At 42.3% G+C, this 25,578-nt stretch overlaps 1 protein-coding gene across 8 annotated transcripts in view; it reads right to left on the bottom strand.

Annotated features, from left to right (window-relative positions):
• Positions 1 to 24,639, bottom strand: part of LOC142102157 (calpain-1 catalytic subunit-like) — a 35,193-nt gene extending 10,554 nt beyond the window's left edge. The window contains exons 1-18 of one of the 8 annotated variants that reach the window (XM_075186821.1): positions 24,533 to 24,639; positions 22,512 to 22,567; positions 21,453 to 21,660; positions 21,308 to 21,377; positions 20,442 to 20,560; positions 20,039 to 20,196; positions 17,701 to 17,872; positions 12,840 to 12,911; positions 10,517 to 10,602; positions 10,365 to 10,436; positions 9,053 to 9,219; positions 7,362 to 7,522; positions 5,597 to 5,805; positions 3,287 to 3,323; positions 2,664 to 2,726; positions 2,429 to 2,489; positions 363 to 421; positions 26 to 94 (exon numbers count right to left, since the gene is read on the bottom strand). In XM_075186821.1, coding sequence (XP_075042922.1) covers positions 26 to 94; positions 363 to 421; positions 2,429 to 2,489; positions 2,664 to 2,726; positions 3,287 to 3,323; positions 5,597 to 5,805; positions 7,362 to 7,522; positions 9,053 to 9,219; positions 10,365 to 10,436; positions 10,517 to 10,602; positions 12,840 to 12,911; positions 17,701 to 17,872; positions 20,039 to 20,196; positions 20,442 to 20,560; positions 21,308 to 21,377; positions 21,453 to 21,617 — 1,740 coding nt within the window. In that variant the 5' untranslated portion in view covers positions 21,618 to 21,660; positions 22,512 to 22,567; positions 24,533 to 24,639. Of the gene's footprint in view, positions 1 to 25; positions 95 to 362; positions 422 to 2,428; positions 2,490 to 2,663; positions 2,727 to 3,286; positions 3,324 to 5,596; positions 5,806 to 7,361; positions 7,523 to 9,052; positions 9,220 to 10,364; positions 10,437 to 10,516; positions 10,603 to 12,839; positions 12,912 to 17,700; positions 17,873 to 20,038; positions 20,197 to 20,441; positions 20,561 to 21,307; positions 21,407 to 21,452; positions 21,661 to 22,511; positions 22,568 to 24,532 lie in introns of those variants that run through there. The other 7 variants (XM_075186819.1, XM_075186826.1, XM_075186820.1 and 4 more) reach the window with 7 other exon arrangements.
• Between the last annotated feature and the right edge of the window lie 939 nt (positions 24,640 to 25,578).

Here is a 25,578-nt window from a genome sequence, read left to right as displayed (position 1 = left end):
ATCAAATCACAAGGGAAACACATACCGTTCCGGCTGTGATTTTCTTCCAGAGTATGTCAAACTGCTCCCAGTTCAGGGATCCCACAGCTGATATCTGTCTGGAGTCACATAATCATAACTCAAAGACGGTACAAGGAGACGAAAACAAAGGGGAAAGAGTGGGGGCATACAGTTTACTACCAATATATCTTGTTTCACACTAAATGAGGAATTATTTCATGTATAATATTTATAGGAGACAGGACAGGATGACACATTCATATTCTTGGTCACATGACTAGTGCAGGTATTCTGGTGATTCTTGCTGGGTACGGTACCCTGCTGGGGCAGAATATAACCCTAGGTTTACAGCATCAGGATACATCCAGCGAGGCAATCAGGCAGCGGCACGTCTCCAGGGTAAAGTTTGGCAAATGAGGAACTGCAGAGATAACAGTAGAGAAGGACATGACATGCTATCACTGTACACAAGCCCTTTATATGCTCCCATACTTTTCATCACTGGTGTAATAGCAAGGATGCAGTTATACAGAGGGTGACATATAATGGAATGATTACGTTTTAATGCACTTTGCAGAGAATACACTTTGTGATACGCGAGGGGGGATTTATAGAGGGGCTATAAAGAAAAAGCATTGCATCCTCTTCACTTGTGAATATACTGGTGATCCGATTGGCTATGTTGCTGAACATTCCGACAATCTGATTGGGAGGGGCGCTGATTTTTGCCGCCTTTGCTCTTCTTTACCAATTTTATTAGCCAGAATCTTCCACCCGAGATAAAAAGCAATGAGGCTCTTCCCTATGGGATCATGGTAACTAACAAAATTGGGACCGCTGGAGTCTCAGTACACATAGACATGATAACTAAGCTCTTCCTCCTACAGTCACTGTGAGGAGCATTGCTACAGAATTTAATGGGGAGGGAATGTACAGGAAGTTATTACTTTCCAAACAGTAACAAAAATGTCCTAATTCCATTTAAAAAGTAAAACTTAAAAAATACCAGGTAACAAATCAAGGCGAGATATTAGATCTCAAACAAACAGTTATATGACAGTGTGTCTAAGTGAATGATGTTTGTTTGCCGTGATTTAAAGGCGTAGGGTGAGGATGTCTGACGTACAACGAAGCAGCCACAATTAGGAGTGGCACAGTAACCATACAGATGTGATTGAAGGTTGTTAATATAGGGTGTGTAAAGTAGAATGACAGCAGTAAATTCCAGGTGTATGAGGGGAGAATATACAGTATGTGACACGTAACTGGTTATATAAGGGAAGGGTCTAGACAAGGACAGACACGTGATAATATGGCAAATATTAAGTCAAGTGCCGTCTAGATCAGTGTTGGCTAACCTGCGACACTTCAGGTGTTGTGGAACTACAAGTCCCAGCATACACTTCCAGCAATAAGCTGCTATATATTGGCAAAGCATGCTGGGACTTGTAGTTTCACAACACCTGGAGTGTCACTGGTTAGCCAACACTGGTCTAGGCCAATGAAAATAAGGGTGTGTATGACAAGGGTCAGTCTTCTCCTGCTCATCCATTATGACCCAAGTTTTGATTGGGACGGGGAGAGACAATATTAAGCCAATCAGAATTCTCAGATGGGTTGTGCTGAGCTTAGTACAAAGCCACAGACTGAGAGTTATATAGAAGAAGAAGCAGGATCCCCCAACATCACAAAATAGTAATGTCAAGCTCCTGTTATTAATAAATGTGGTATAATCCTTCAATCCATTATCATTTATTTATATAGCGCCACCAATTCTACAGCGCTGTACAGAGAATATCTGTCATTCACATCAGTCCCTGCCCCATTGGAGCTTACAGTCTAAATTCCCCAATACACACAGGTTCATTTTGTCAGCAGCCAATTCACCAAACATGGGAAGAACATACAAACTCCACACGGATAAGGCCATGGTCGGGAATCAAACTCATGACCCCAGTGCTGTAAGGCAGAAGTGCTAACCACTGAGCCACCATGCTGATTTTATTGAGCATTTTCAGATATAAAAAAAAAAAATATATAACAATAAAATACCAGACTGGCAGAATTAGATAGGCCTGTAAAAGAGATGGAGCCATAGTTTATCCAGTACATGCATACTGGGACATGGTGCTGTACATAAGCATAACATTAGCGCAGACAGTGTCACACAACAGCACAGAGGCTAAGAAAGGCATTTGCTAATTAGATCGATCGAGACGAATTACAATACAATAAACATGTGGCTTATGTGATAATTCAGCTTCCTTGAGTCCAGCACATTTTTGGCTGTTCACCTTCATCCAAATAATTGTTTACTTTACTGTAAAGTCTGCATTTCAGCAGAGTGGTGGCAAGTTTGGGATTCTGCTCCGCTGAGTGTTGATCCAACTATTACAGCATCGGTCTCTCGATGTTCTGATTAACTTACCAAATTTGCTCAGTAGAGAAGCCAAAAGCTTGTGAAGTTGTACATGGTTGACTCTGCAATCCTGTGATTAAGCGAGAGAGAGGAGAAGGATTGAGGGTCATGTAGAGGACTGGTAAGATAGAGAGTGGAGTGAATGCAAACAAGCGGGTTTTATGAGAAGCTTTCAGTAATTAGGAGAAGGAGAGTGACTGATATATAATGCTTGAAACATATATTACTGCAGTATAATACTTACCTGGTTTGAAAACTGTACAAATCTGCTCCGACACTGATCCTCTGTAGGCCACACAGACATTGGCTGTAATATACAAACATACTTGAGTCACAGCACGTTCAAACAGGATCCAACAACTTCACAGCAGCACAATATATGTGTAATTGCATAGGAGGATTAGTTTGAAGAAAAGCAGTTTGAATCCCAACCATGCATGGCCTTATCTGTGAGGAGTTTGAGGTTCTCCCCGTGTTTGCGTGGGTTTCCTCCGGGTGCTCTGATTTCCTCTCACATTTCAAAAACTAACTAGTGTGTTAATTGGGTGCTATCAAAATTGACCTTAGTAGTCTCTCTCGGTCTGTGTATTTAGGGGATTTAGACTGTAAGCTCCAATGAGGCAGGGACTGATGTGAGTTCTCCGTACAACGCTGCGGAATTAGTGGCGCTATATAAATAGATGATGATGATGAGAATAAAGGGCAAGAAATTGAGGCAAATAAAACTTAAGAAAAAATAAAAATACCTAGTTACAATGCCCAGTGCAGATTGAGGATGTAGTAGATTTTTTCTGGGTGCCTCCAGTTGTTCAATGTTTAAATCGATGTTAAATGTTTATCACAGTGAACTAAACTCTAGGCACTTACCAGAGTTTCTCCACAATTTGCAGGGATTTCCATTGACCTGAAATGGATTAAATAATAAAAAACACTACATGATATGCATTATTTAATAATATATCTAATATATTAGCAAGGTGGCTCAGTGGTTAGCACTTCTGTCTCACAGCACTGGGGTCATGAGTTCAATTCCCGACCATGACCTTATCTGTGTGGAGTTTGTATGTTCTCCCCGTGTTTGCGTGGGTTTCCTCCCACATTCCAAAAACATACTGATAGGTTAATTGGCTGCCTTCAAAACTGACCCTAGTATCCCTCTGTATGTGTTAGGAAATTAAGACTAATCTCCAATGGGGCAGGGACTGATGTGAGTGAGTGCTCTGTACAGCGCTGCAGAATCAGTGGCGCTATATATATATAATATATATATATATATATATATTCTATAATATAAATGTCTAGTGGCGTGTGTTAGTCTGTCTGTGTGTGTGTGGAAAAAATAAAACCAAGCTGCAGCGCTACCTGCTGGGCAGAATTATACACTGACCTACTAAATTCTTAGTGTGTGTGGAAAAAAAAAATTCAGAAAGGGCTGAAATTTGGTATACTAAGATGTTTTTAATTTGTTAATTTAATTTGTTAATTGTTAAAAGTGTTTATAAAGATTTAAAAAAAATATATATATATTTCTTGAAGGAGAAGTGACAGTTGGGAGTGGTTGGTGGTTGCCGGGGGTGACAGTGGGGCGTGGTTGGTGGTTGCCAGGGGTGACAGTGGGGCGTGGTTGGTGGTTGCCGGGGGAGACAGTGGGGAGTGGTTGGTGGTTGAGGCCTGGGCTATGGCCCAAATGCATGACAAGAACCTTTTTAACACCTTAAGTAGCTTGATTTGACTAGAATGCATGAGTATCATGCACGGGTTAACTTGTGTATGTATATGTAATATATATATATATATACACACACACACACACACATATATAGATGATAATGATATATATAAAAGCTTGTATGTTACTAAACCGATTAATTGACCTGAAATAACAGATTTGTTTACATATCTATCCTATTAGAGAATAGCTGAGGGTGGAGGGTGATACTTCTCTATCTTTCATCACTTTGGGATAGTACATAAGCCAGAGTCTTTGTGACCGGCTTGTAGTCTACTAAGTAACACGAATGCTCTGTGCTGACTGCTGATTGGTGGACTCATACACATGATCATTGGCAGTTAATGCACAGGCAGCGTAACTAAAAGGTTGTGTTATATGAGCGTTGTATCTTATATCAGCACTAACTTAGACTACTAAACCTAACAGATCACTTTATTCCTTTCTGATGAGGGAGGGAGTACTGTTAGGATTCTAATTATTTGTTAACATTTATTTAGCCACAGCTTTTATATATGGGAGCTGGTGATTAGCGTGGATGAGAGACGCAGATCTTACTCAGAGCGGATGAGTTAAGTTGGGCGATATTTTGAAACGAGGGAAAAGATGTATGTTGGTGTAGATTTGATTATAGCTCTGTGTGTTTGTTGGAGTATTTTATATTTTAATGAGATTTTAGGATTGCAGAGGACATATCTACGGAGGGTTTCTCTGTGTACCAGATGGCCACAGAGCTTTTTCCCCCCCATGGGTGGATCTGTAGCTGCCGGTAACCAGGGGTTATCCTGTAATAGGATGAAGTTTACACTGTCTAGATGAATATTATGCAGCAGAACAGTTATAAGTTATAGGTGCACATGTAACCAAGTAAAAAAAAATATTAAAATATATAAATGTGACATATGTAATAAAGACAAATCTCAGTCTCAAGATTAATTTAAGTCATAAATGTGCAGTTTTAGCTAATCTTAATATCTTGAGCGAAAAAGCATTCCGGGGGGTAAATGTATCAAGCTGAGAGTTTCCGGTGGGTATGAAAAGTGGAGATGCTGCCTATAGCAACCAATCAGATTCTAGCTGTCATTTTGTAGAATGTACTATATAACTAGAATCTGATTGGTTGCTATAGGCAACATCTCCACTTTTCAAACCTGCTGGAGACTCAGCTCGATACATTTCCCCCCAGGTCATAACTGCGACTATCTTGCTATCTATAAAACGCACCTCAACCTGCACAGATCTTACCTTCAAACAGAGCTAAAAACACTGCCTGTGCCAAACCTTTTATGCAAATCTAGCAAATGCAAATACACTGTGCACAAAAAGAGAAGCACGACGTCACAAGTGGTTTATGCGCAAGTTTTTTACTGCTTGTTTGCTTTATAAATGACTCCCTATCTTCGCTTACCAACAACATGCAGAATTTTTTCATTATTGAATATCGTTACCTGGAACCATCACCCTTCTCAGTCAGGACTCTGATCAGAAACTCTCCCTCATCCGACTCCTTCTCTAAGGATGGGATGATTATATAGTGTCCGGCTGGCAGGCTGGAGCACAGGACCACCTCTCGGTGATTGTCACATGGTCCAACGCTAAGGAGGGGCTGGGAGGAGCAGAGAACATCTTGAACCAGATAGGCGTGGGTGTCGTCCCCCTGATATAAACACACAGACTGGGTGTAAAGTCACAGGTCAATATAGTGAGCAATCTGCTGATACTCTTCACCACAATACGAGGCTTAGTCAATACCATGGTTACAAAACCTGTATGTGCTGTAACTCACAACCACCAATCAGATGTCAGCTTTCATATAGTAAATGCTGACATCTAATTGGTTGCTCTGGGTTACCTAGCATCTTTGGTTGGCACCATGTCATTAAATAAACCATTACTCTCTGTGCAGCTGAGCCCTCCTGCTTAGAATCCATGAATATCCCCAAAACCAAATTTATTGTGAGTTACAGAACATTTGTAGTTCTTAAAGTTCCCCTGTTTGCTGTGACAGCCATTTTATGGGCTCAACCAATATGCATGAGAATACAGCCCACAACATGTCTGTCACCAGTATGTGGCGATGGTGGTGCATTTTGTGCGAACACTATTCCTGCCAACATTTTTTTTTAGAAGTGCTCCATTCCAGTCCAATATTTGAATGATTAAAACAATGCAGCCCTTTACATGTCCTAGAGCAATGTTGGCTAATCTGTGACACTCCAGGTGTGAAACTACAAGTCCCAGCATGCTTTGCCAATATATAGCAGCTTATTTGCTGGAAGGGTATGCTGGGACTTGTAGTTTCCCAACACCTGGAGTGTCACAGGTTAGCCAACACTGTCCTAGAGTATGGTGCGTCATATACTGTCGCAACATGGAGTGCTTTTTTTTTTTAAATGTATCTCAAATAATCCCTAAATGTAATTTCAGCCCTGTTATATTTTCTGTTCTCACACATGAGGAAAATTTTAAAAAAGGGGGAATGCTGGAGAAGAAGTGATCTAGAACGTGAAGAGGATGGACGGTGAACTGGAAAAAAAATGTGAGGACGAGCCGTTATTAAAGAGTACCAATTGTTATTAAAAAGTACCAGGCATCAGAGTGACTGATTCATTAAAAAAAACGGAGTGGCTGATTGACAGAAAAAAATGTCCCCTATCTCTCACCATATGCCTAGGACAGGGGTGGGCAACCTGCGGCTCTCCAGGTGTTGGGAAACTACAAATCCCAGCATGCCTTGCCACCTATCTGCTGGTTATCTACTGGCAAAGCATGCTGGGACTTTTAGTTTCACAAACACCTGGAGAGCCGCAGGTTGCCTAACCCTGGCCTAGGAGAAGTGAGCACTCAGACGTTAATTTCAAAGCTGGGCTGTGCTCTGTCTCTACAGTGTGTTACTGCTGTAGAGAAGTAAACCAATAAGGAGTGCTGAGGTGTAGCTGGAGAGACAGCTCAGGCCAGCAGCAAAGGACAAGTGATTAGCCTGTGAGAACACCGCCTCTCCTCCTGGGTATCTACTTACTCATCCAAAACACCAGGAACGATGGCCAAGAGGGTAGTTTAGCCCAGTTTATTAATTAATATACTGAGGCATTCCTGGAGGAATAAAATATGAAATTTATAGGGGCAGACAAAGATGAAGGCACCTAAATGTGGTAGGAAGTTTCTCAACTCAGACATTACTTTGTACTTGGTTTTATGCATCATATGCCTTACCTGAAATATGTGACATGCTACACGCATGTGTGTAGTCCTTCGCAACCTCTGGTGTTTCTGCATGACGGACACAATAAAGCTGCATGGTGGCTGGGGTCCACTGGTCTCGTCCTCATCGCCCTGGAGAGTGAGGGAAAACTGTGGGTTCATCCAGTAAGAATCTGTGAGGTAGAGAAAACTGGGGATTAATCTGGCTCCTCCCACTGCAAGGTAACAGAGAATGGACCTATGAGACATGGACACTGGAAGGGTCAAGTCATTTTGTCAGGGTAAAAAAGTTGGCGGTCCTCTAAATTGAGGCCACAAAAGCGATCTCCACCAGGTGGTGGCTTCTGGAAAATGTAGGCATGGATGTACCGACCACAGAGGTAACATTAGTCCCCTCTTTAAGCATTTAAATAATGTTTTATTTTGGTTAAATATGAGGTGTATCACAATTAATACCTCCCAACTGTAGCAAATTAGGCAGGAGAGTCCAGGTTTGAGGACTGTCTTCCCCCGTGAAGACAGTTGGCACGTTTGACCTGGGCAGTTGGGTATGTCCTGCCTCTAGTGTTCATGATTCAGGGTTGTGTTTTCAGGAAGGGAAGTGGAATTGGAGTGGTATAGAGCTTCAGAAACTACGGACGCCCGCGGGAAAAAATGACGTTAACACGCCTCAATACACGGCAGTGTGCACACCTTCTCCAGCTTTCCAGCTGGGCATGGTTGCCACAGTCTGCCAGCTCTTACCATACGGAGGAGCCATTGTTTGCATGTCCGCAGTCAGCGCCATCTTGGTATACTAATCCACGCACTTAGCACAAACAGCTGCGTGACACCACAGAAAGGGAAGAAATGCTCTTGATTGGCTCATTTATATTTTGTAGGTTTGTAATTGATACTGTGTGGTCACACTGCAGAATGACGCAGTAACAAACAAGTTGGACCTATAAAATATAAAGACTGACCCTCCCAGTGCAGGGTTGACATAGTAGCACATACAGCAGACCTGGCCAACCTATGGCTCTGAAGGTATTGTGAAGTTACAAGTTCCAGCATGCCCTGACAGCTGTCGACTGGCTATCTACTAGCAAAGCATGCTGGGGCTTGTAGTTTTTCAACTTGTGGACAACCACAGGTTGGCCAGACCCGACATACAGTCATGAAAGATTCACTACTACTGAAAACGAAAGGTGAAGATTTTGCCCAATACCAACCAATCAGATTGTAGCTATCACTTATCTAGTACATTCTAGAAAATGATAGTTATAATCTTTTTTTAAATTTATACCCTGGAGTCAGAGTCTGATTAATACCCGCAGAGGGCCTATATTGAACATATTGGTTTTATCCTCTATGTTTGTCAAAAAAACCTACATAAAAACAGGATAGGATAATTAGGGCCCCCCAGAGTCTGGGCTCTAGGCAGGAGCCTAGGTTACACAATGGATGATCAAGCTGTGTCTGGATTCCGTCCTTTAGGGCTAAACACTCAGAAAGGAGGTATGAGATAGTGAAACTGGATGTTACCCCTACAGATCACACACGGAGATAGACAAGAGAGAGTTGTAGTACATTGGAACGTTCTGCAGGGTGACAGAAGGAAGTATGTGACATGGAGCCTGTCCCACTGCTGGGTGACACAGGCAGAAGGGAACTATGTGAAATGGAGACATTGCTTTCCAATCTACTGAGATACGGTTAATTACCACTGCAGGCAAGGCTGCCCCCTGCTGTCAGTCCTTTCACCCAGCGTCCTTCATAGGTTACATATTCCCAAGGATTAGCAGCTTCACCGATATGCAAAAGACTCTGCGGCCCCAAGTGACAGATCTCCAGGATATGAAAATTCTCTTGGAAGTCCTCAACAGCCATCCTGTATTTAGAGGAACATTACTGGAATAATAGTATGTAAAGATTCAATTTATCATATACACATGGCATTATATATCAGACTGAGCCTCCATCATTATACCAGCCTGGGCCCCGTCGTTATACCAGCCTGGGCCGCATCATTATACCAGCCTGGGCCCCCTCATTTCATAAACCTTTGCTCCATCATTATTTTAGCTTGTACCCCACATTATACCAACTGGTCACACTCATTATATTCGTCTGTGCACCCTTATTCCAGCCTGCACTCCTTGCTATCCCAGCCTGTGAACCCTAAATAAATCAGCCTGTGCCCCTTCATTACACTCATATTTTTCCCCTCAATAGACCAACCTGCACTCCCTCAATTCCGCAGCCTTTGCACCCTTAATATACCAGCAACTGTTCACTCAGTATGCCAGCTTCTTCCTCTATACATTTGTCTCTGACCCCTCCTTTTACAAGCTTCCCCTTATGCCTTGTGCCTGCCCACGTCCTTCTACCATTAACTGATGCCATTACACAGCCCTCTCGCAAGATGCTGAACCTAACTCAATGACTGGACTCCCAGCTCCCGAGGTCCGATGGACTTGGGAGACACAGAGATGCAGGAAATCATCAGTGGGGGAGGAACACTCCTTGTTCCCCTCCCAAAAAAAGTAAAATTAAATAAACTGACATGTGGCACCCGCCAATTTTTTGGGGGCTTACAATGTTGATGAGGGCATGGTCCCAGTTTCTCCCTTCTGCTGCATATAGTAGTGATATGACGGCGTGGAGGGTGTATTGGTGGCACACATTGTGGTCTGTCATACCAATAAAGCAGCATTAGAATGCCACAAGAGATGGGACCTGTGCAAACATTTATAGATAGGCTTCATCTGCAAGATAAAGTCTGGGACAATCCTGTAAATGGATCCAGGTACATGACCATGATTTCAGCTACATGCATCTCTGAGATACACCAAAGATCATATGGTCCAACTTCACTGTCCCACTTCTAACACCCACGCCTTGTCAAATTCAGGCCATTCTGAAGATAAATTTTGAAGCCACTTGATATTAGGCAGATGTAGCCAACAAGGTGGCCTCTGGGTGATGTGCATAGTGTAGAGAGCATTAGATTAGATTCTGAAATTGCATTTTTACCAGAATTCTCCATCTTCTAGAATAACATTCTCCGATAGCTCAGGGTCGGTTACAGTCTGCCATTCTGACCCCCTGAGGAAGGGAAACATACATAGGATATCTCACAATGCCAACAACTGAATGTCTGAATAAAGAAGAGCCCCAAATCCTACCCGTCTCTCCAGGGCCCAATCCACTCTGTGTGTCCCCAGGGGTTCCGAATTCGAAGCAAACATACTGACCCGTCTAATGTCTGAACCTGAAAGAAAAGGAAGATATTTAACAGGGTGAGATCTTTTACCAGCTACACAGAAATACTTTGAGAATAAATGGTGTAATCACTAAGTAATCATAGATCTAGGAAGCAGTGTATAGTTTCATTGGAAAAATATAAAATACTATTCCTAGCAAAACGTTGAAATATCTCAGTCATAAATTGAATCAATCGATTGTTACTGAAAACAAATAGGTTTTGCTAACAACTGGCTGTTAGCTGAAACTAGGCATGATATTGGCAACACAGGACAGATGCGACCGCTCGGCGCTGTTGACACGTACAGAGTCCAATTTGGCCACACACAACATATGGCAGATGGTTGCTCAATATGAGCAATCGTGTCTTCTCCAACTTGTTATTGTGATTGGAAAATGACCACTCACCCAAGGCAAAAGCGGCCATCTTTCATACTAATTTATCAGCATACTTCATAATAATCTGATCGATTCTGATGGACTTGTTTTGGCCACACAAAATGGGCCAATTGCCTGATGTTGCTGTCAACATAGCAGGCTGTGTGGTCAGCTTTAATGTACTGTCTGATAATAGAAAGCACAGTTAAAGCCAGTAAATCTGTAGTCAAAGAGGCTGCTGGGGGGGTAGGTGAAGATAGTGGCAGTGGGTTTACGGTCAAGGCAGCAAAGGGGGTGGAGCTTAATGATTTGAGTCAGGGACAGTTAGGAAGGGCAATCCATTCTAAATTCTATATACAGTAATAACAGTTCTGGGAGAATTCTCGGGAGTCAAATAGCGTACTATGGGGGCTCCACCGAGTGTTAGAAGCTGTGTCTGCTGTCTTCTATGTGGCTGTGTATGTGTGAGTTTCTCTGCGATACTTTGCATACAATAATTGCCTTATTAAGCCACAGTAATAGTAATTCTGGGAGAATTCAAGTGAATGATTTGGTTTGTAGTGATGGGGTGTTACATTTATTCCGTTTTAGATTGAAAACTGACACTGGGAACAGGGAGATAAGAATATGGGGCCTGATTCATTAAGGATCTTAACTTGAGAAATGTCTTATTTAAGTCTCCTGGACAAAACCATGTTACAAATGCAAGGGGTGCAAATTAGTATTCTGTTTTGCACATAAGTTAAATACTGACTGTTTTTTCATGTAGCACACAAATATCAACTTTAAATTTCAGTGTACAAATAAGCTACAAAGTATTTGTGTGCTACATGAAAAAACAGGCAGTATTTAACTTATGTGAAAAACAGAATACTAATTTGCACCCCTTGCATTGTACCATAGTTTTGTCCAGGAGACTTAAAGACATTTCTCAAGTTAAGATCCTAAATAAATCAGGCCCATGGTTATTAAGGATTGGCAATCGCTAGCACCTGGGGTCCTCTCTTTACTGTTGTATCTGAATGGGCCATTCCTGTCTAGGTTTACATTTATTTCAGTATTGAAAAATGTTTAAGGGGCCTGGGACTGACTTCAGCTGACGTTAATTTATAGTCAATACTGAGGCAGCCAGATGTGGACTGGACAATGGGACAGTGATGAGGACAAAAGAGTGAGAATCTCATTATTATGTATGGGCAGTACAGTGGCTTAGCGGTTAGCACTTCTGCATCACAGCACTGGGGTCATGAGTTCAATTCCCGACCATGGCCTTATCTGTGTGGAGTTTGTATGTTCTCCCTGTGTTTGTGCGGGTTTCCTCCGGGTGCTCAGGTTTCCTCCCACAATCCAAAAACATACTAGTAAGTTAATTAAAGTGGCTATCCTATACACCATTTCCTTCTTCAACTTTTCATTTTCCATAATATGAAGATGTGTGCTATCGGCTGTATGTTATTATAAGTAGCCATGTTGGTCCTGTTCTGTGGACATCACTGCTCAGTCATCTCCTAGTACCGACTGAAATAACTCTCTGTACAGCGCTGCAGAATTAGTGGCGCTACATATATAGCTGATGATGAAGATCTCGGTCTGTGTGTGTGTGTTAGAGGATTTAGACTGTAAGCTCCAATGGGGCAGGGACTGATATGAGCGAGTTCTCTGTACAGTGCTGCGGAATCAGTGGCGCTATATAAATAAATAGATGATGTCAATGATGATAGTAAGAAATGTGAAACATTTAAAATGTTGATATCTCAAGAACATTTATTTAAGATGTTTTCTCTGAAAAGCTATATAAATAAGCCTTTTTATTGGCCTGCTAGGAAGCAAATATGAAAGGACAATCTGACACCTGAGGCCACTTACCTCTTTTGTGCCTGTCACTGAGTACATGTGGTGACTGAGAATCCCCATTAGATTGCTAGTTTCAATTTCCCCCTGCAGAAGAACAAAGTTCAGAACGGTGATTAATCTCATGGAAAAATCAATTGGATCAGGAAAATACAACACATCTTGGGTAAAGACGGATCTGAGCGTTTACGCTTTAATTGAGTGGTTATGGTGAATATTGGCAGCGCGGTGGCTAAGTGGTTAGCACTTCTGCCTCACAGCGCTGGGGTCATGAGTTCAATTCCCGACCATGGCCTTATCTGTGAGGAGTTTGTATGTTCTCCCTGTGTTTGCGTGGGTTTCCTCCGGGTGCTCCGGTTTCCTCCCACACTCCAAAAACATACAAGTAGGTTATTTGGCTGCTATCAAAATTGCCCTAGTCTCTCTCTATCTCTCTCTCTGTCTGTGTGTGTGCGTGTGTTTGTGTGTGTGTGTGTGTATATTAGGGAATTTAGACTGTAAGCTCCAATGGGGCAGGGACTGATGTGAATGAGTCCTCTGTACAGCGCTGCGGAATCAGTGGCGCTATATAAATAAATGATGATGATGATGATGATGATGATATTGTCTTGGTGTGAATCTTGGACGTTCTAGGATTAATGAGACAGATATAACGTGGTTGACATTGTGTTAGTTTTTTGTTTCAGTTATGCAATGGATGTAAAGTCTGTTTATTATTATTATTATTATTATTATTATAATTTATTTGTTAGGCGCCACAAGGTATCCGCAGCGCCGCACACAGTACTAACAGTAGACTATACAGGGTGAAACCATACAGAACAATGAACAAAAAGTACCAATACTTCAGAAACTCTGGCCGGTCATATGCAGTAAAGACGGAGCGGAAGAACAGGTATGGAGACAGGAGGGTTGTTGTTTACTGCTGTTATACAGACTTTATCATGGGTATATTGATTTTAGGACAACAGCTCTCAAGTATGACCAGCGGGAGTGTTTCATACCATAAAAAAACTAACTGAAAGCAGTTTTGGCTGCAATTACAGCAACTGATGGTTAATAACCAGACTTAGGTTGCAGCTCCCTCACTAAGATCAGGAACCAATTGGAGACCATTAAAAAAACAGACAGCCATAGCACAGTTATTAACAAATGAGAGTGCATGTTAGCAGCATTTGTGATAACTTCTCTGATCCCTAGCAATTTCTCAATGGCAGTATCAGGGAGATGAATTGAGAAGACCTGGAATAATGCAAGTGCAGTAGCTGTATAATATGCTGGACATTGGGGCTGCACGCTACGCTGGACATTGGGGCTGCACGCTACGCTGGACATTGGGGCTGCACGCTACGCTGGACATTGGGGCTGCACGCTACGCTGGACATTGGGGCTGCACGCTACGCTGGACATTGGAGCTGCACGCTACGCTGGACATTGGAGCTGCACGCTACGCTGGACATTGGACCTGCACGCTACGCTGGACATTGGACCTGCACGCTACGCTGGACATTGGAGCTGCACGCTACGCTGGACATTGGAGCTGCACGCTACGCTGGACATTGGAGCTGCACGCTACGCTGGACATTGGAGCTGCACGCTACGCTGGACATTGGAGCTGTACGCTATGCTGGACATTGGAGCTGTACACTATGCTGGACATTGGAGCTGTATACTATGCTGGACATTAGGGCTGTATAATATTGTCAATATGGCTGTATAATCTGCTAATCATTGAGCCTAATATGCTACATGTTGGGGACTGTACAATCTTCTGACTATTAGCATTGTACAATATGATGGACACATTGGGTCTGTGTTACATCCTAGACCTTGGGGCTCTGTAATATGCTGGACATTGAGCTGTATTTTCTGTTGGTATAAAGGTTGTATAGTATGCTCGACATTGTTGCAGTATTTACTGTTGGTCATTGAGGACTTTTAACATACTGTTGGGTGTTATTAGGGATGTGGACGGTTAAGGACAGTAGGTTGAAGGACTCAGTTTTTACACCGGAATTCAGAGACCTATTGCTACATTTGTGGCTGTACTAACACCAACATGCTCTACTGCTTGACATGCAGTGGGAGCAACATCTTACAAGCACAGGGTATAAAGTGAATTAACCATAGTTTCACGAAAACCAAAGTATTTGGCAGTGGTTTAGTGACCATATTCAGGCCTCATAAGCATCTGTCCTCTTTACAAATCTCTTTCTTTTGGGACATAATTTAGCTTGAGAAATTCGAGGAACAAAATTTTAGCTACAGTAAACCCTAGTAATCATTTCAATTTGTAGTCTGCAGTCAGATGTCAGCTCCACTGATGAAGAATGGATTGTATAACATGATAATGGCTAGTAATTAATGCCTCTAAAAGTAATAATCAGAACAGTTTAGACATTCACAGAACTGTAGTAAATATTTAGCTTTGTAGTATCTTTAAAGTACAATCATTACATAAAAAGGTCATAAAATGACATTTTCAGCTCACATGCTTCCTCCATTATTTATGTTACACAGTCCTCACGCCAGTGGTTCCCAAACTTTTGCAGTTTGCGGCACCCTTAGTAGGGTATTCAATTGTTGCTTTTAACGCGCTAAAACAAAAAAAACCGAGCGCTCGAAAAATATTACAGTTTATACGGTAATATGCGCGTAAATACCGTTAATACGGTAGTTTACTCGCTGAATTTGAGCTGCGAGATGAAATTTAGCGAGTAATTACCGTATTAACGCTAATATTTTTAGAGCGCTCGTTTGAGAGCGTTAACGGCAACAATTGAATACCCCCCCCTTAGAGTCTCCATAATTTTTTCAAGGCACCCCTCCAAAATAATTACAGGGCAGTCCTGTTTTAAGTAGTTGGGTCAAAAAAACATTTAGGTCAGGACAGAAATACTACACATAAATCCAAGGGAAAAGAATATTTTTATATAATTTTTTCAATTATATTTCTGTCAAAGAATAATTTACAGCTAACCCACACTTTGCCCCCTCTGCATCCCCACACCCTGCCCCCTCTGCATTCTTCTCACCCTGCCCCCTCCTCACCCTGCCCCCTCTGCATTCTCCTCACCCTGCCCCCTCTGCATTCTCCTCACCCTGCCCCCTCTGCATTCTCCTCACCCTGCCCCCTCTGCAGTCTCCTCACCCTGCCCCCTCTGCAGTCTCCTCACCCTGCCCCCTCTGCAGTCTCCTCACCCTGCCCCCTCTGCAGTCTCCTCACCCTGCCCCCTCTGCAGTCTCCTCACCCTGCCCCCTCTGCATTCTCCTCACCCTGCCCCCTCTGCATTCTCCTCACCCTGCCACCTCTGCATTCTCCTCACCCTGCCCCCTCTGCATTCTCCTCACCCTGCCCCCTCTGCATTCTCCTCACCCTGCCCCCTCTGCATTCTCCTCACCCTGCTTTCTCTTTCTGGCCGCGTCACCCCTGGGAGCCGCGGCGCACACTTTGGGAACCGCTGCTCTAGACATTAAGCTCTCTCAAGCAAGGCCATCTCTCCTCGTGTCCTCCTTTCATTACATATGTGAACAGCACTCTGTGTCTTCTCTCTTTTCCCCTATTGGTGGCGCTGTTACTGTCTACTGCACCCGTCCTGGGTACCGGCTCAGCTATTCTGTCCCCCGCCTCTCTCCTCCGTTAGTTTGTGCTTTTAGGCTCTTTATTTAGAACGTCCATGCAGAGCAGGCTGTCATCTCACTACATGGAGAATGTGTCTTCAATGACCCTCTTAATGACAGTGGCACATTAAGAATGTGCAGCATAATGAAGTTCTAAAATACTGTAGTGACATGAAATGCACGGAACCACAGTTTCCCTGTAACACTGAAGCGCTTCAGCTGTGACTGCGCTGCATGCAGAAAAACTGCATTTTTCATTCAATGTGTTGTGTCACTACTTCTGTCAGGAAAACAGTGGAATTCACAAAACCCACGTGCCAATGCCGTAGTTGCCAACTGTTTATGATTTCCAGGGTCAGGCCTAGGTCTTAAAGTTCTGTCCCTTGAAAGTTTTGCCCCTGGAATTTTCCTAGTTTTTCAAATGCACGCTACAATTCCTCTTTTACTGTTGAATGCAGTTCTAACAATACATTCTTGGTCTCTGGGCTTCATAAGTCTATAAATATTGAAGAAGTGTGTCTAAAATGCAAAAAAAGCATGGTATAATCAAATACAAAACTTGTCATGATGGACATTGTACTGCCTCAAAGTCCACTGAGACAGTCGTGTCATTTAGATGCACCGACTACCGATTATCTGAGGATGGAAAATAACTTGCTGTAGGGAGACACATCTGAAGAATGTGATTTACCCCAGGATGGAATTAGATGTGTAGGATAGTACGGCTATATCCTATGCTGTGGCACGAAAAGGCTGGTTACACATGCCCACCTGTGCCAAGATTCTTTGAATTTTAAGTCTACAATCTAAATGTGACAACCGTGATAAATTGATCATTCAATCTCCCAACAAACATAGCGATGCCATTTTTTCCCCAAGAACTAAGTGGTAAACATTTTCAAACCTGGATGATTTTATTTCCAAATAACCATTCATATGAAGATATTTTGGTGTGCCACACACATAGCGATATAGTAAATCTGGTCGAGCTATAATGGCCAGACCTTTGTGCCAACAGAAAAATTGTACAGGATAACCCAAGCTGTAGAAGATTCTTTTGCTTTCAAGTGAAATTAGAGGTCCCTGACCGATTAACCCTCCGAGGATATCATGTTAAGGAGAAACGTGCACAAGCTGGCTCTATAAGATTTTCATGAGTTTGGACTTGACCAACTGTCGGCATTTGGTAATAGATTGGTAAGTAACTTCTGGGATAGGCAACGCTAGGTGGGAGGACATTACATGGACATCTTACCTGAGTGTTCCCACAGCAGATTAGGGCTCCTCTCTGTAGCATATTGTTCAGGTGACTCCATAACTCTGAAACCGGGACATTGGTAGCACAGCTTTGTACCACACCTCCAGTCATATCTTCCAAAGCCTCTCCTGCAAAGCCCATCTGGAGTGCGGAGTAACCGCCTTTCAACCTGTAATTGACCCCATGAATAAACAATGGTCCTAGGTTGGGGAAACTGAGAAATTATTCCAGCCAGACGAATGCATGCATGCATGATTAAAAAATTAAAGTTATTGGAGAGTGGGAAAAAAGGTTTAAAAAAATTCTCAGGTATTAATTGCAATTATAAAAAAGGATACGACAATAGCGCACCAGCCACGTAGCCAACACCCCATTGGCGTGATGCTAATAGTGGAGATTCCCAACCTCCTAGATATCATAGAAAAACAACAATTCTATAGCGCACGGCAAGTCCACAAAAATGCATAAGTGACAAGTGAAACTGAACATAATCAAATAAGGTCATCAATGGTACACGGCCCCACTGTAAACTCCCGCCGAAATATTATCCAGCAGAATCAAAAGGGAGTTACTTTGCCATTTTCTTCGATTCTATCAAAGATGAATTTAAGAAATGATATATTAAACATCATAAATACAACAGCAACCCCACAAAACAAAAAACATTAACAAGTAATAAACACATCAATCGTCATCAAAGCAGCTGATAAAGGCAACGGGACGCAAGCAGCGAGAGATGGCAGGCGTCTGTCCCCAGCACCTAGGGAAAGTGCAGTGACAGCTACATTCCCCAGTATTCTGCTGCCCCCAGGACTTAGGTTTGGGTGGTAGCAGTTGTTGATCAAGCACCTGCCTTGTGGAGAGGACAGAACACAGTAGGAGGTAATGAGCAACCAGGATATAATAGCAGAACTCTGAACCAGACAGACAAGGGTTAATGTGTAGTCTGGCACTTGTCTGATGGAGTGGACAGCTCACGGTAACAGTTGGTGAGCAACCAGAATGTATTTGGCAAAACTCTATGAGAGGAAATCCGTTTAACAAATCCAAGAGACAGGAGTGGAGAAGACAGCAATACCTATAAACAATCCGGGTCAAACACTGACAGCAAAACAGGTGAGGATACAAGCCAGGAATTATCAATAGCATTGGTATGCTGCCAGCAAGAGCTTTATAAAGGCAGCAGCACCAATCAGAACAGCAGGATGATTATCTGCATGAGTGTGGTAGGTGATTGTACCCCTGAGGCTGCCAGACTGAGGGCTGAATGAAGCTTATAACCATTTGCCTAGTAACCCACTGAATCAGTGAACGGCAGGAATGATCCTGCACACATTAGTAGCAGTAACTGCACAGATGAAAGATCAAACATAAAGGAGAGTTCCTATTTCTTAACACCCATCCACCACACATTCCATGTATGTGTCCCGTAATAAACATGTCATTTTAGCTTTTCCCCTCTTCAGGTTTGAACTACTGATTTGTGGGACAGGAAGTGGTTCTCCCGGGTCGACCCCTAATGGTTGAAGAACACTTACGTTACCCGCCAAAACCAAACGGGTCCAGGTGGAGCGTGTGAAACGTACAAACATGAGTAGAACTATGATTCATATTCCGCACCCCTGGGACATACCTCCCCAGGAGTTACACAGAAGTGCAAATGGCCTTTTGTGGAACTGAACAATCAATTTGGTGCAAATCCAACTATTTTCTATGGGTCAGTGCATAGATTGGCAGGCCAGATGGTAGCATCTTCTGATAAGAGTTGGGTGGATCAGCAATATTTTTTTAAAGTCTGGAAAATGGGCATGCCCCTTGAAATGCACTTGGTGGATAATTAGAAACAAATGCGCAAATACAAAATGAGTGCAGGCCAGAATTTTCTGGGATTTGGGAAAAAGTGCTGCAGTTTTATACACCTATTTCTTGATAGAACTTAAAAGGTTGTGTTGATTAATACCATTTTAGCAAAGGCTATTCAATTAAAATTTTCAAACCCAGTTTTAGTTAAAACCACCAAAAAAGAGCATCAGAATTATTTTTCAGCTATGGAGTAACAATGGGCTTTCTTAAGTATGCTTGGAATAGTAAGGCCACATTTAGAACTGACAAAAAACACACCAGTGTGTGGCTTGTTCGACCACTTTTGCACAAGAATCCGAATATCTCAAAGTAAAGAGCTTCCCAATAACAGCTCACAGATCTGAACTACAGAGTTAAGTTAGGGTCAGCTTCTGCCTATCACTTTGTGCTTTAACAACAGAGATTAACACTTACCTTACTTAGTCATAGTCATACAGTGTAACAGTGTGTTGTATTGTGTTAACACACTCACTTTGCATAGGCTTTCTCTAGCAACGAACTCCAGAACTCGCCCTTGTCCGTAGAGTGCATGAAAAGCAATTTGTATTGAGTCCTCCCATTGTCCTGAACTTGAACTGTGGGCAGTAGATCATCCACCACAACTTCGACCCATTGTCCGTACTGCCAAAACTATGAGAGAGACGTTATGAGATGTGTTAATCATTGGAGCTGTAGAATCTGCTGGACACTAGACTGTCTAATCAATGGTCCCTTTCACTCACTGCTATTTATTTTAAACTTGAGTTGAAGAGATCCACCACCCGATCAACACAATTCCATACCATCAAAACTAGCAGTAATTATAAGACCATGTAGACATTCACCATTGATGTCCACTGATTTAATGACAAATGGTATCTCACCCTCAGCCTCACCTGGAATCTGAATCTGCCATCATACCCATCCCGAAAGTCTTGTCCCACGGGCACCACTTGTTCCAGCAGCTTGGGGTACAGAGACAGACAGGCCACAGCAGAAAGGAACCAGCAGTTACCTTCAGCGTGAAGAAGATTTCGTTTAGCAAAACACACTGAGGGACTGACCATCCAACTTCCCACCATAAACATACACAAGTTATACTGACACTCAGTTGACTAAGAGTAAACAAGGCATGTATAACATGTAGCATGGTACATATAACTCTGGGTTGCGATTCCACTGAAGCAGTCCTACTCAAAGTATTCTCATGCTCTTCAGGCTAGATACCCAATCCCTTGACACAGAACTACTGAGGTTACCCAGGTTGTCATTCCAGCAGTTACTTATGGCTCTTTAAAAAACTCATGAGCCCACAGACTACAACTCAGCTCAACAGAGTGCTCTACCCCTAAGTCCTGTTCATATAATCAGACATCTCATCTGCATTGAGTGAAACCATAACCATATGGATCCCCATCTTCGCCCTCTACCTTGTAGGCAAATCCTAACTTCACATTTATCTCGCCACAAAAGCTGGCAGTATGGGCAGCATTGGAGGGGAGCATAAAGGAAGGGGGGGGGCAGTGTCAAGGGAGCATCAAAAGGGGAGCACATCTGTGATGAAATCAGGTATGAGGAGGTGGTTTCACCAGAAAAGGCCGTGGAGCAGTGAGTACAGAGTAACAAGTGATACTGGTACTGAAGAGTAATTGCTCTATGAGCAATTGTCTTTTTATTTATTTTTTTGAAGCAAATGGGAATCATTGATCACCAGTTCCCAGCCACACACCATTCGAGATACACAATCCCTACACAAACTTACTCAGGTTACCCTGGCACACATCCATTCTGGTAGCTCCATCTACAATAAAGCAGGGACAATCGCAGATCTCCTATGAGGAAACAACAGAGTGAAGGACATCTTTGGTAACGTCTATTATGCACAGATCAGAATTATTTAAATGTACCTTTGGCCTCTTCCACTTTATTCCTTGAATATGTAGAGCCTCATCCTGGGGGAAGTTGCTGTCCACAAACAGAGGTAAGCAGGGGGTCGATGTAGGAGCTGGAGAGATTAGGAGGTCATCGGGGATGGTTATAGATCTGATTCTCTTTGCTGGAGGAGGTTCCATTACCTGCCACAATCAACATGGGGAACTGTAATCTTTAAACTGCCTGGAAGAGAGACAAATGGCCTCAGGTAGAGTTGGATGCACAGGGGGATTTAAAATGTGCAGACAGATTTAGAGTTAGAAGGGGGCATGTCCTAGCTCATTTTTACAAATTGCAGTATAAAAATAAAGCTGCCCAATATCTGTGTTCTACATTCAACTGCAGCCAGTAATTTCCTTACATGCAAATAAATACATTTATTTATTTTTTTGCAATAAATACAATCTGGGAACCTGGTACCAATTTTTACCACCATGAAGACCACCCCCCTTTCTTCCCAACTCCTACCTTTGGGGACCATCCACTTCCTTTATTTTCCATTGAAAGCACCTTTACCTCCACCATTTATGGGACACTGCTGGGGTAAACACAAAGGGCAAACCCCTGTACTCCAACGTATGTACGCTACTGAAATCGTTCTCTTTACCTGTCCATTTAGGACCTTCTGACACCTTATCCCAACCTTATGCCCACTCCTACTGCTCGGAATTAGATTTATAAAAGATCTAACACCTCTGGCATTATCTATGGTAAATTGATGTCACTCACTATAGTATATTTCTGATTAGAATAATCTGCTGCACCTACAGATCTTAGCCTCTATCTCCTTCTCATGTTAGGCTTCAAATGACACTTGGCGAAGTCTGGATCAGCATTTACCAGTGTTCTATGTATTATGATGTCACTGGTTACCAGGCAACCAAACCAAACACTGACCAGTAAATTCTACTACTTCCTGCACATGGCTGATTGTGATGTCACTCCTGTTCTAGACAAACAATCAGATTATCGCTCTACTATAAAAGTGAGAAACTCAGAAGACAACCAATAGCCAAAGTAAAACGCCAATTTACCATCTTTCCCAAATACTGGACTCGATGGAGCTGCTCATCTGGCTTCCTCCCTCTCCCTGAGATATGATATACCAGGAACAAATAATAAAATTAAAACAATATATCAAAGAGGAATCCATCTGAACGTAACATTTTTACAATAACTCCCTCCTCTTAACTAGCATAACTACAGCGGACTCTTAACCCCTTGTATGATATACTTTAGTCACTGTTACTGAATATGTAATAAACACTTTTCACAGTCTGATAGCCGGGATCATTTTCACTCAGTTACCAACATTGCATTTGGTGCAGAATTTGCACTAAACCATAACAACTAAACAGATATTGGTTTCCATTGTCTTTTTGCAAACAGATAAAAGCTCATTGCTAATTGGTTGTTGCGATTCAGTGATTATGTTGCAGTGAAATGCAGTTATAATAAATGAGCCCTAATATATCTGATAGGAGAAACCACAGGAGCTGTTCAGTCGTCAGAGAATTCTGCAGTTCTGCAAGTAGTGACTTGGATGGAAGGAGGTTATTGTAAAGATATGCTTGTTAGGTGGAGTTCTCCTTTAGTGCACTTGTTTCCAAATATAATATGTAGCGCATGGGTCCTACTACATTGGCGCTAACAGATAGAGTATATGAGCATATAAATTTGTCAAAACTAGAAAATGTAAAAAAGAAACATATTTGGATGGTTGTTACTATTATAGTATTGGCCGTATCAGGCAGCTACAGTATAAAGGAGACCTCTGACCTGGAGGCTATTTATACAAAACAGACTGGTGGCTAGAGTATAAAGCAATATTTTCCTTTATATTCTCCCTCTACTTTAAACTTCACCTACATGATCTTCCACTTTCTTTTAATATTGGAAGACTGAAACTTATAGGTCTTTAAACAGATCCATCTACATGGAGGGGAGAACATTCACACCACACTTCTTTCTCTCTCTGTAGTGAGCTAATGGGGCCCGTTGAACGGGGAACTAGTGCAGCGGGCCTCCCTGCTTCCCTGTACCGGGGCTCCTGTGCAGCCGGCCCCATTATCTCCATGGGCCCCGCTGCACCAATGGTAGTTGCGCCACTGTTCTCTCCCCTTAGTCACCCCATATCTTGCATTCCCAATATCCCCACATGAAGACCAACCACCTCTCTTCCTAACTCCTACCTTTGGGGACCACCCACTACCACTTTACTCCAACTTATGTACCCTACTGAAATCTCTCTATTTGCCCATCCATTTTTGGGACTGTCTGAGCCTCTTTATCTAAACCTCATGCCCACCGCTCCCTCTGGGAATTAGTTTTATAAAAGATTTATGTTACTCACAATAGTTTATTTCTGCTTTGAATAATCTGCTTCACCTACAGATCTTGGCCTCTCTCTCCTTTTCAAGTTAGGTAACAAATGACACTGAAGTCTGGATCATCTATTACCAGTATTCCATGTATTATGACATCACTGGTTACCAGGCAACCAAACCAAACACTGACCAGTGAATTCTACTACCAGTATAGATGTAGAACAGAGTTTTGCGTTCCGTACCCCCTTTATAATGGCAGGGCAAGTAACCCTTAGACCCCTTCCTGGAGCACAGGTGTATTCATTACTGACTGACACATTGTAACAGATCCACAGGTGGTCCTAATTATCTCACATGTGATCCAGAAAACCTGCACTGTTGGGGAGCCCTGAGGACTGGGTTTGGGAAACCCTGCCTTAGGGTTATATTTTCAAAGTAATGTTTATAAATGTGCATCACACAACCCCTTTAAATTTTAAATATTAAAACAAAGACTACAAAACAAAGAAAATAAAGCTGTTTTATCCTTTACTAACACAGGAAAATGTTATTTTGAGCTGAAGAAGCTCTTCTACCTGTCTGAGGTGACCCTGAGCTCATGTGTACCACAGAGGAGGATCCCTGCAGTAAGACAACTTGACAAGAGGTACAGGAATTTGTACTCACATGCACTCTGTGCCTTCTGTGGCCTCAGCTCTTACAGACACACCCACAAGACACCCCATTACCTGAGCAGGTCGCAGGGAAGGATCGCAATGTATCCCAGGGATCCTGTAGACTGGGACAGACTCATGTAGACAAGTTGCAGAACACAGGGAAGTGACAAAACTGGAACAACCAGTAGCTTGCATGGCCTGCTGGGTAACTATGTTGTCTAGTGGGAGGCTTCTCGTCCACACCCGTTATATCAGGTGTTATTAAAGTGCAAGCATGCTGTGCCAGCCTCTTATTTACTTTTACTACTTAAGACAGACTTTTCATTATGTTGTTTGCTTTTCTACTATATTATTGGTATTTATAGATTAAAGGAAACAGTTTGCAAATATAAGTGTACTTAAAATATAATTAATAACGAGTCCATTGTCGGTAGTACACACGGGTATGTCAGAATCGCTGCGTCTTTACTCACTGCAAACACTTTACTTATTGCAAACATCGGACCGATCTTGGACGTAGCAGGTCATCCTGGCAGTAGGATCGGCGTTGTATTATAAAAAGTGACATCAAAACACACTGCAGTGAAAGTAATATGTTGTAATATTTTATATAGGGCACAAAAAGCGTATTAAACCTGCTCAGATGTCAACGAACCCTTAAAAGGAAATAAAAAACTTTTATTATATTCAGTTTATTTTGCACTGAAACATCATTTCTCTGTGTATTCACCTTCATTCATAAAAGTGGTAGAAGTAAACTGCTCTGTCATACACAAACATGTGATCATGCCCCCCTACAGTCACTGTGATGAGCGCTGCTAAATTATTTAAAGATGAGGAGAATGTCAGTGGCAGGGTGGGGAAAGACGAGGGTAATTTGTATATAAAATACAGTATATTTTAGGAATGGTGATCCAAATTGTAGGACAAAATAGAAATCTTATCCAGAAAATCCTAAGTGTTATATTTATATAAAGGACAAAGAACCCTTTTGCTAGAGAAAGTAGACTGTCTGGGTGGATCAGGGTGTTGCCAAATATGTCATGGTTTTTTAATTGTTATTATTGGCCGGTAAGGTATACATAGGTAACGGGTGTTAATATAGTTTTTGTAAGTCA

Source organism: Mixophyes fleayi, chromosome 9, assembly GCF_038048845.1.
Source record: "Mixophyes fleayi isolate aMixFle1 chromosome 9, aMixFle1.hap1, whole genome shotgun sequence".
NCBI lineage: Eukaryota > Metazoa > Chordata > Amphibia > Anura > Limnodynastidae > Mixophyes > Mixophyes fleayi.
The sequence above is the reverse complement of the archived record's forward strand: the minus strand, read 5'-3'. Positions and strand labels throughout refer to the sequence as shown.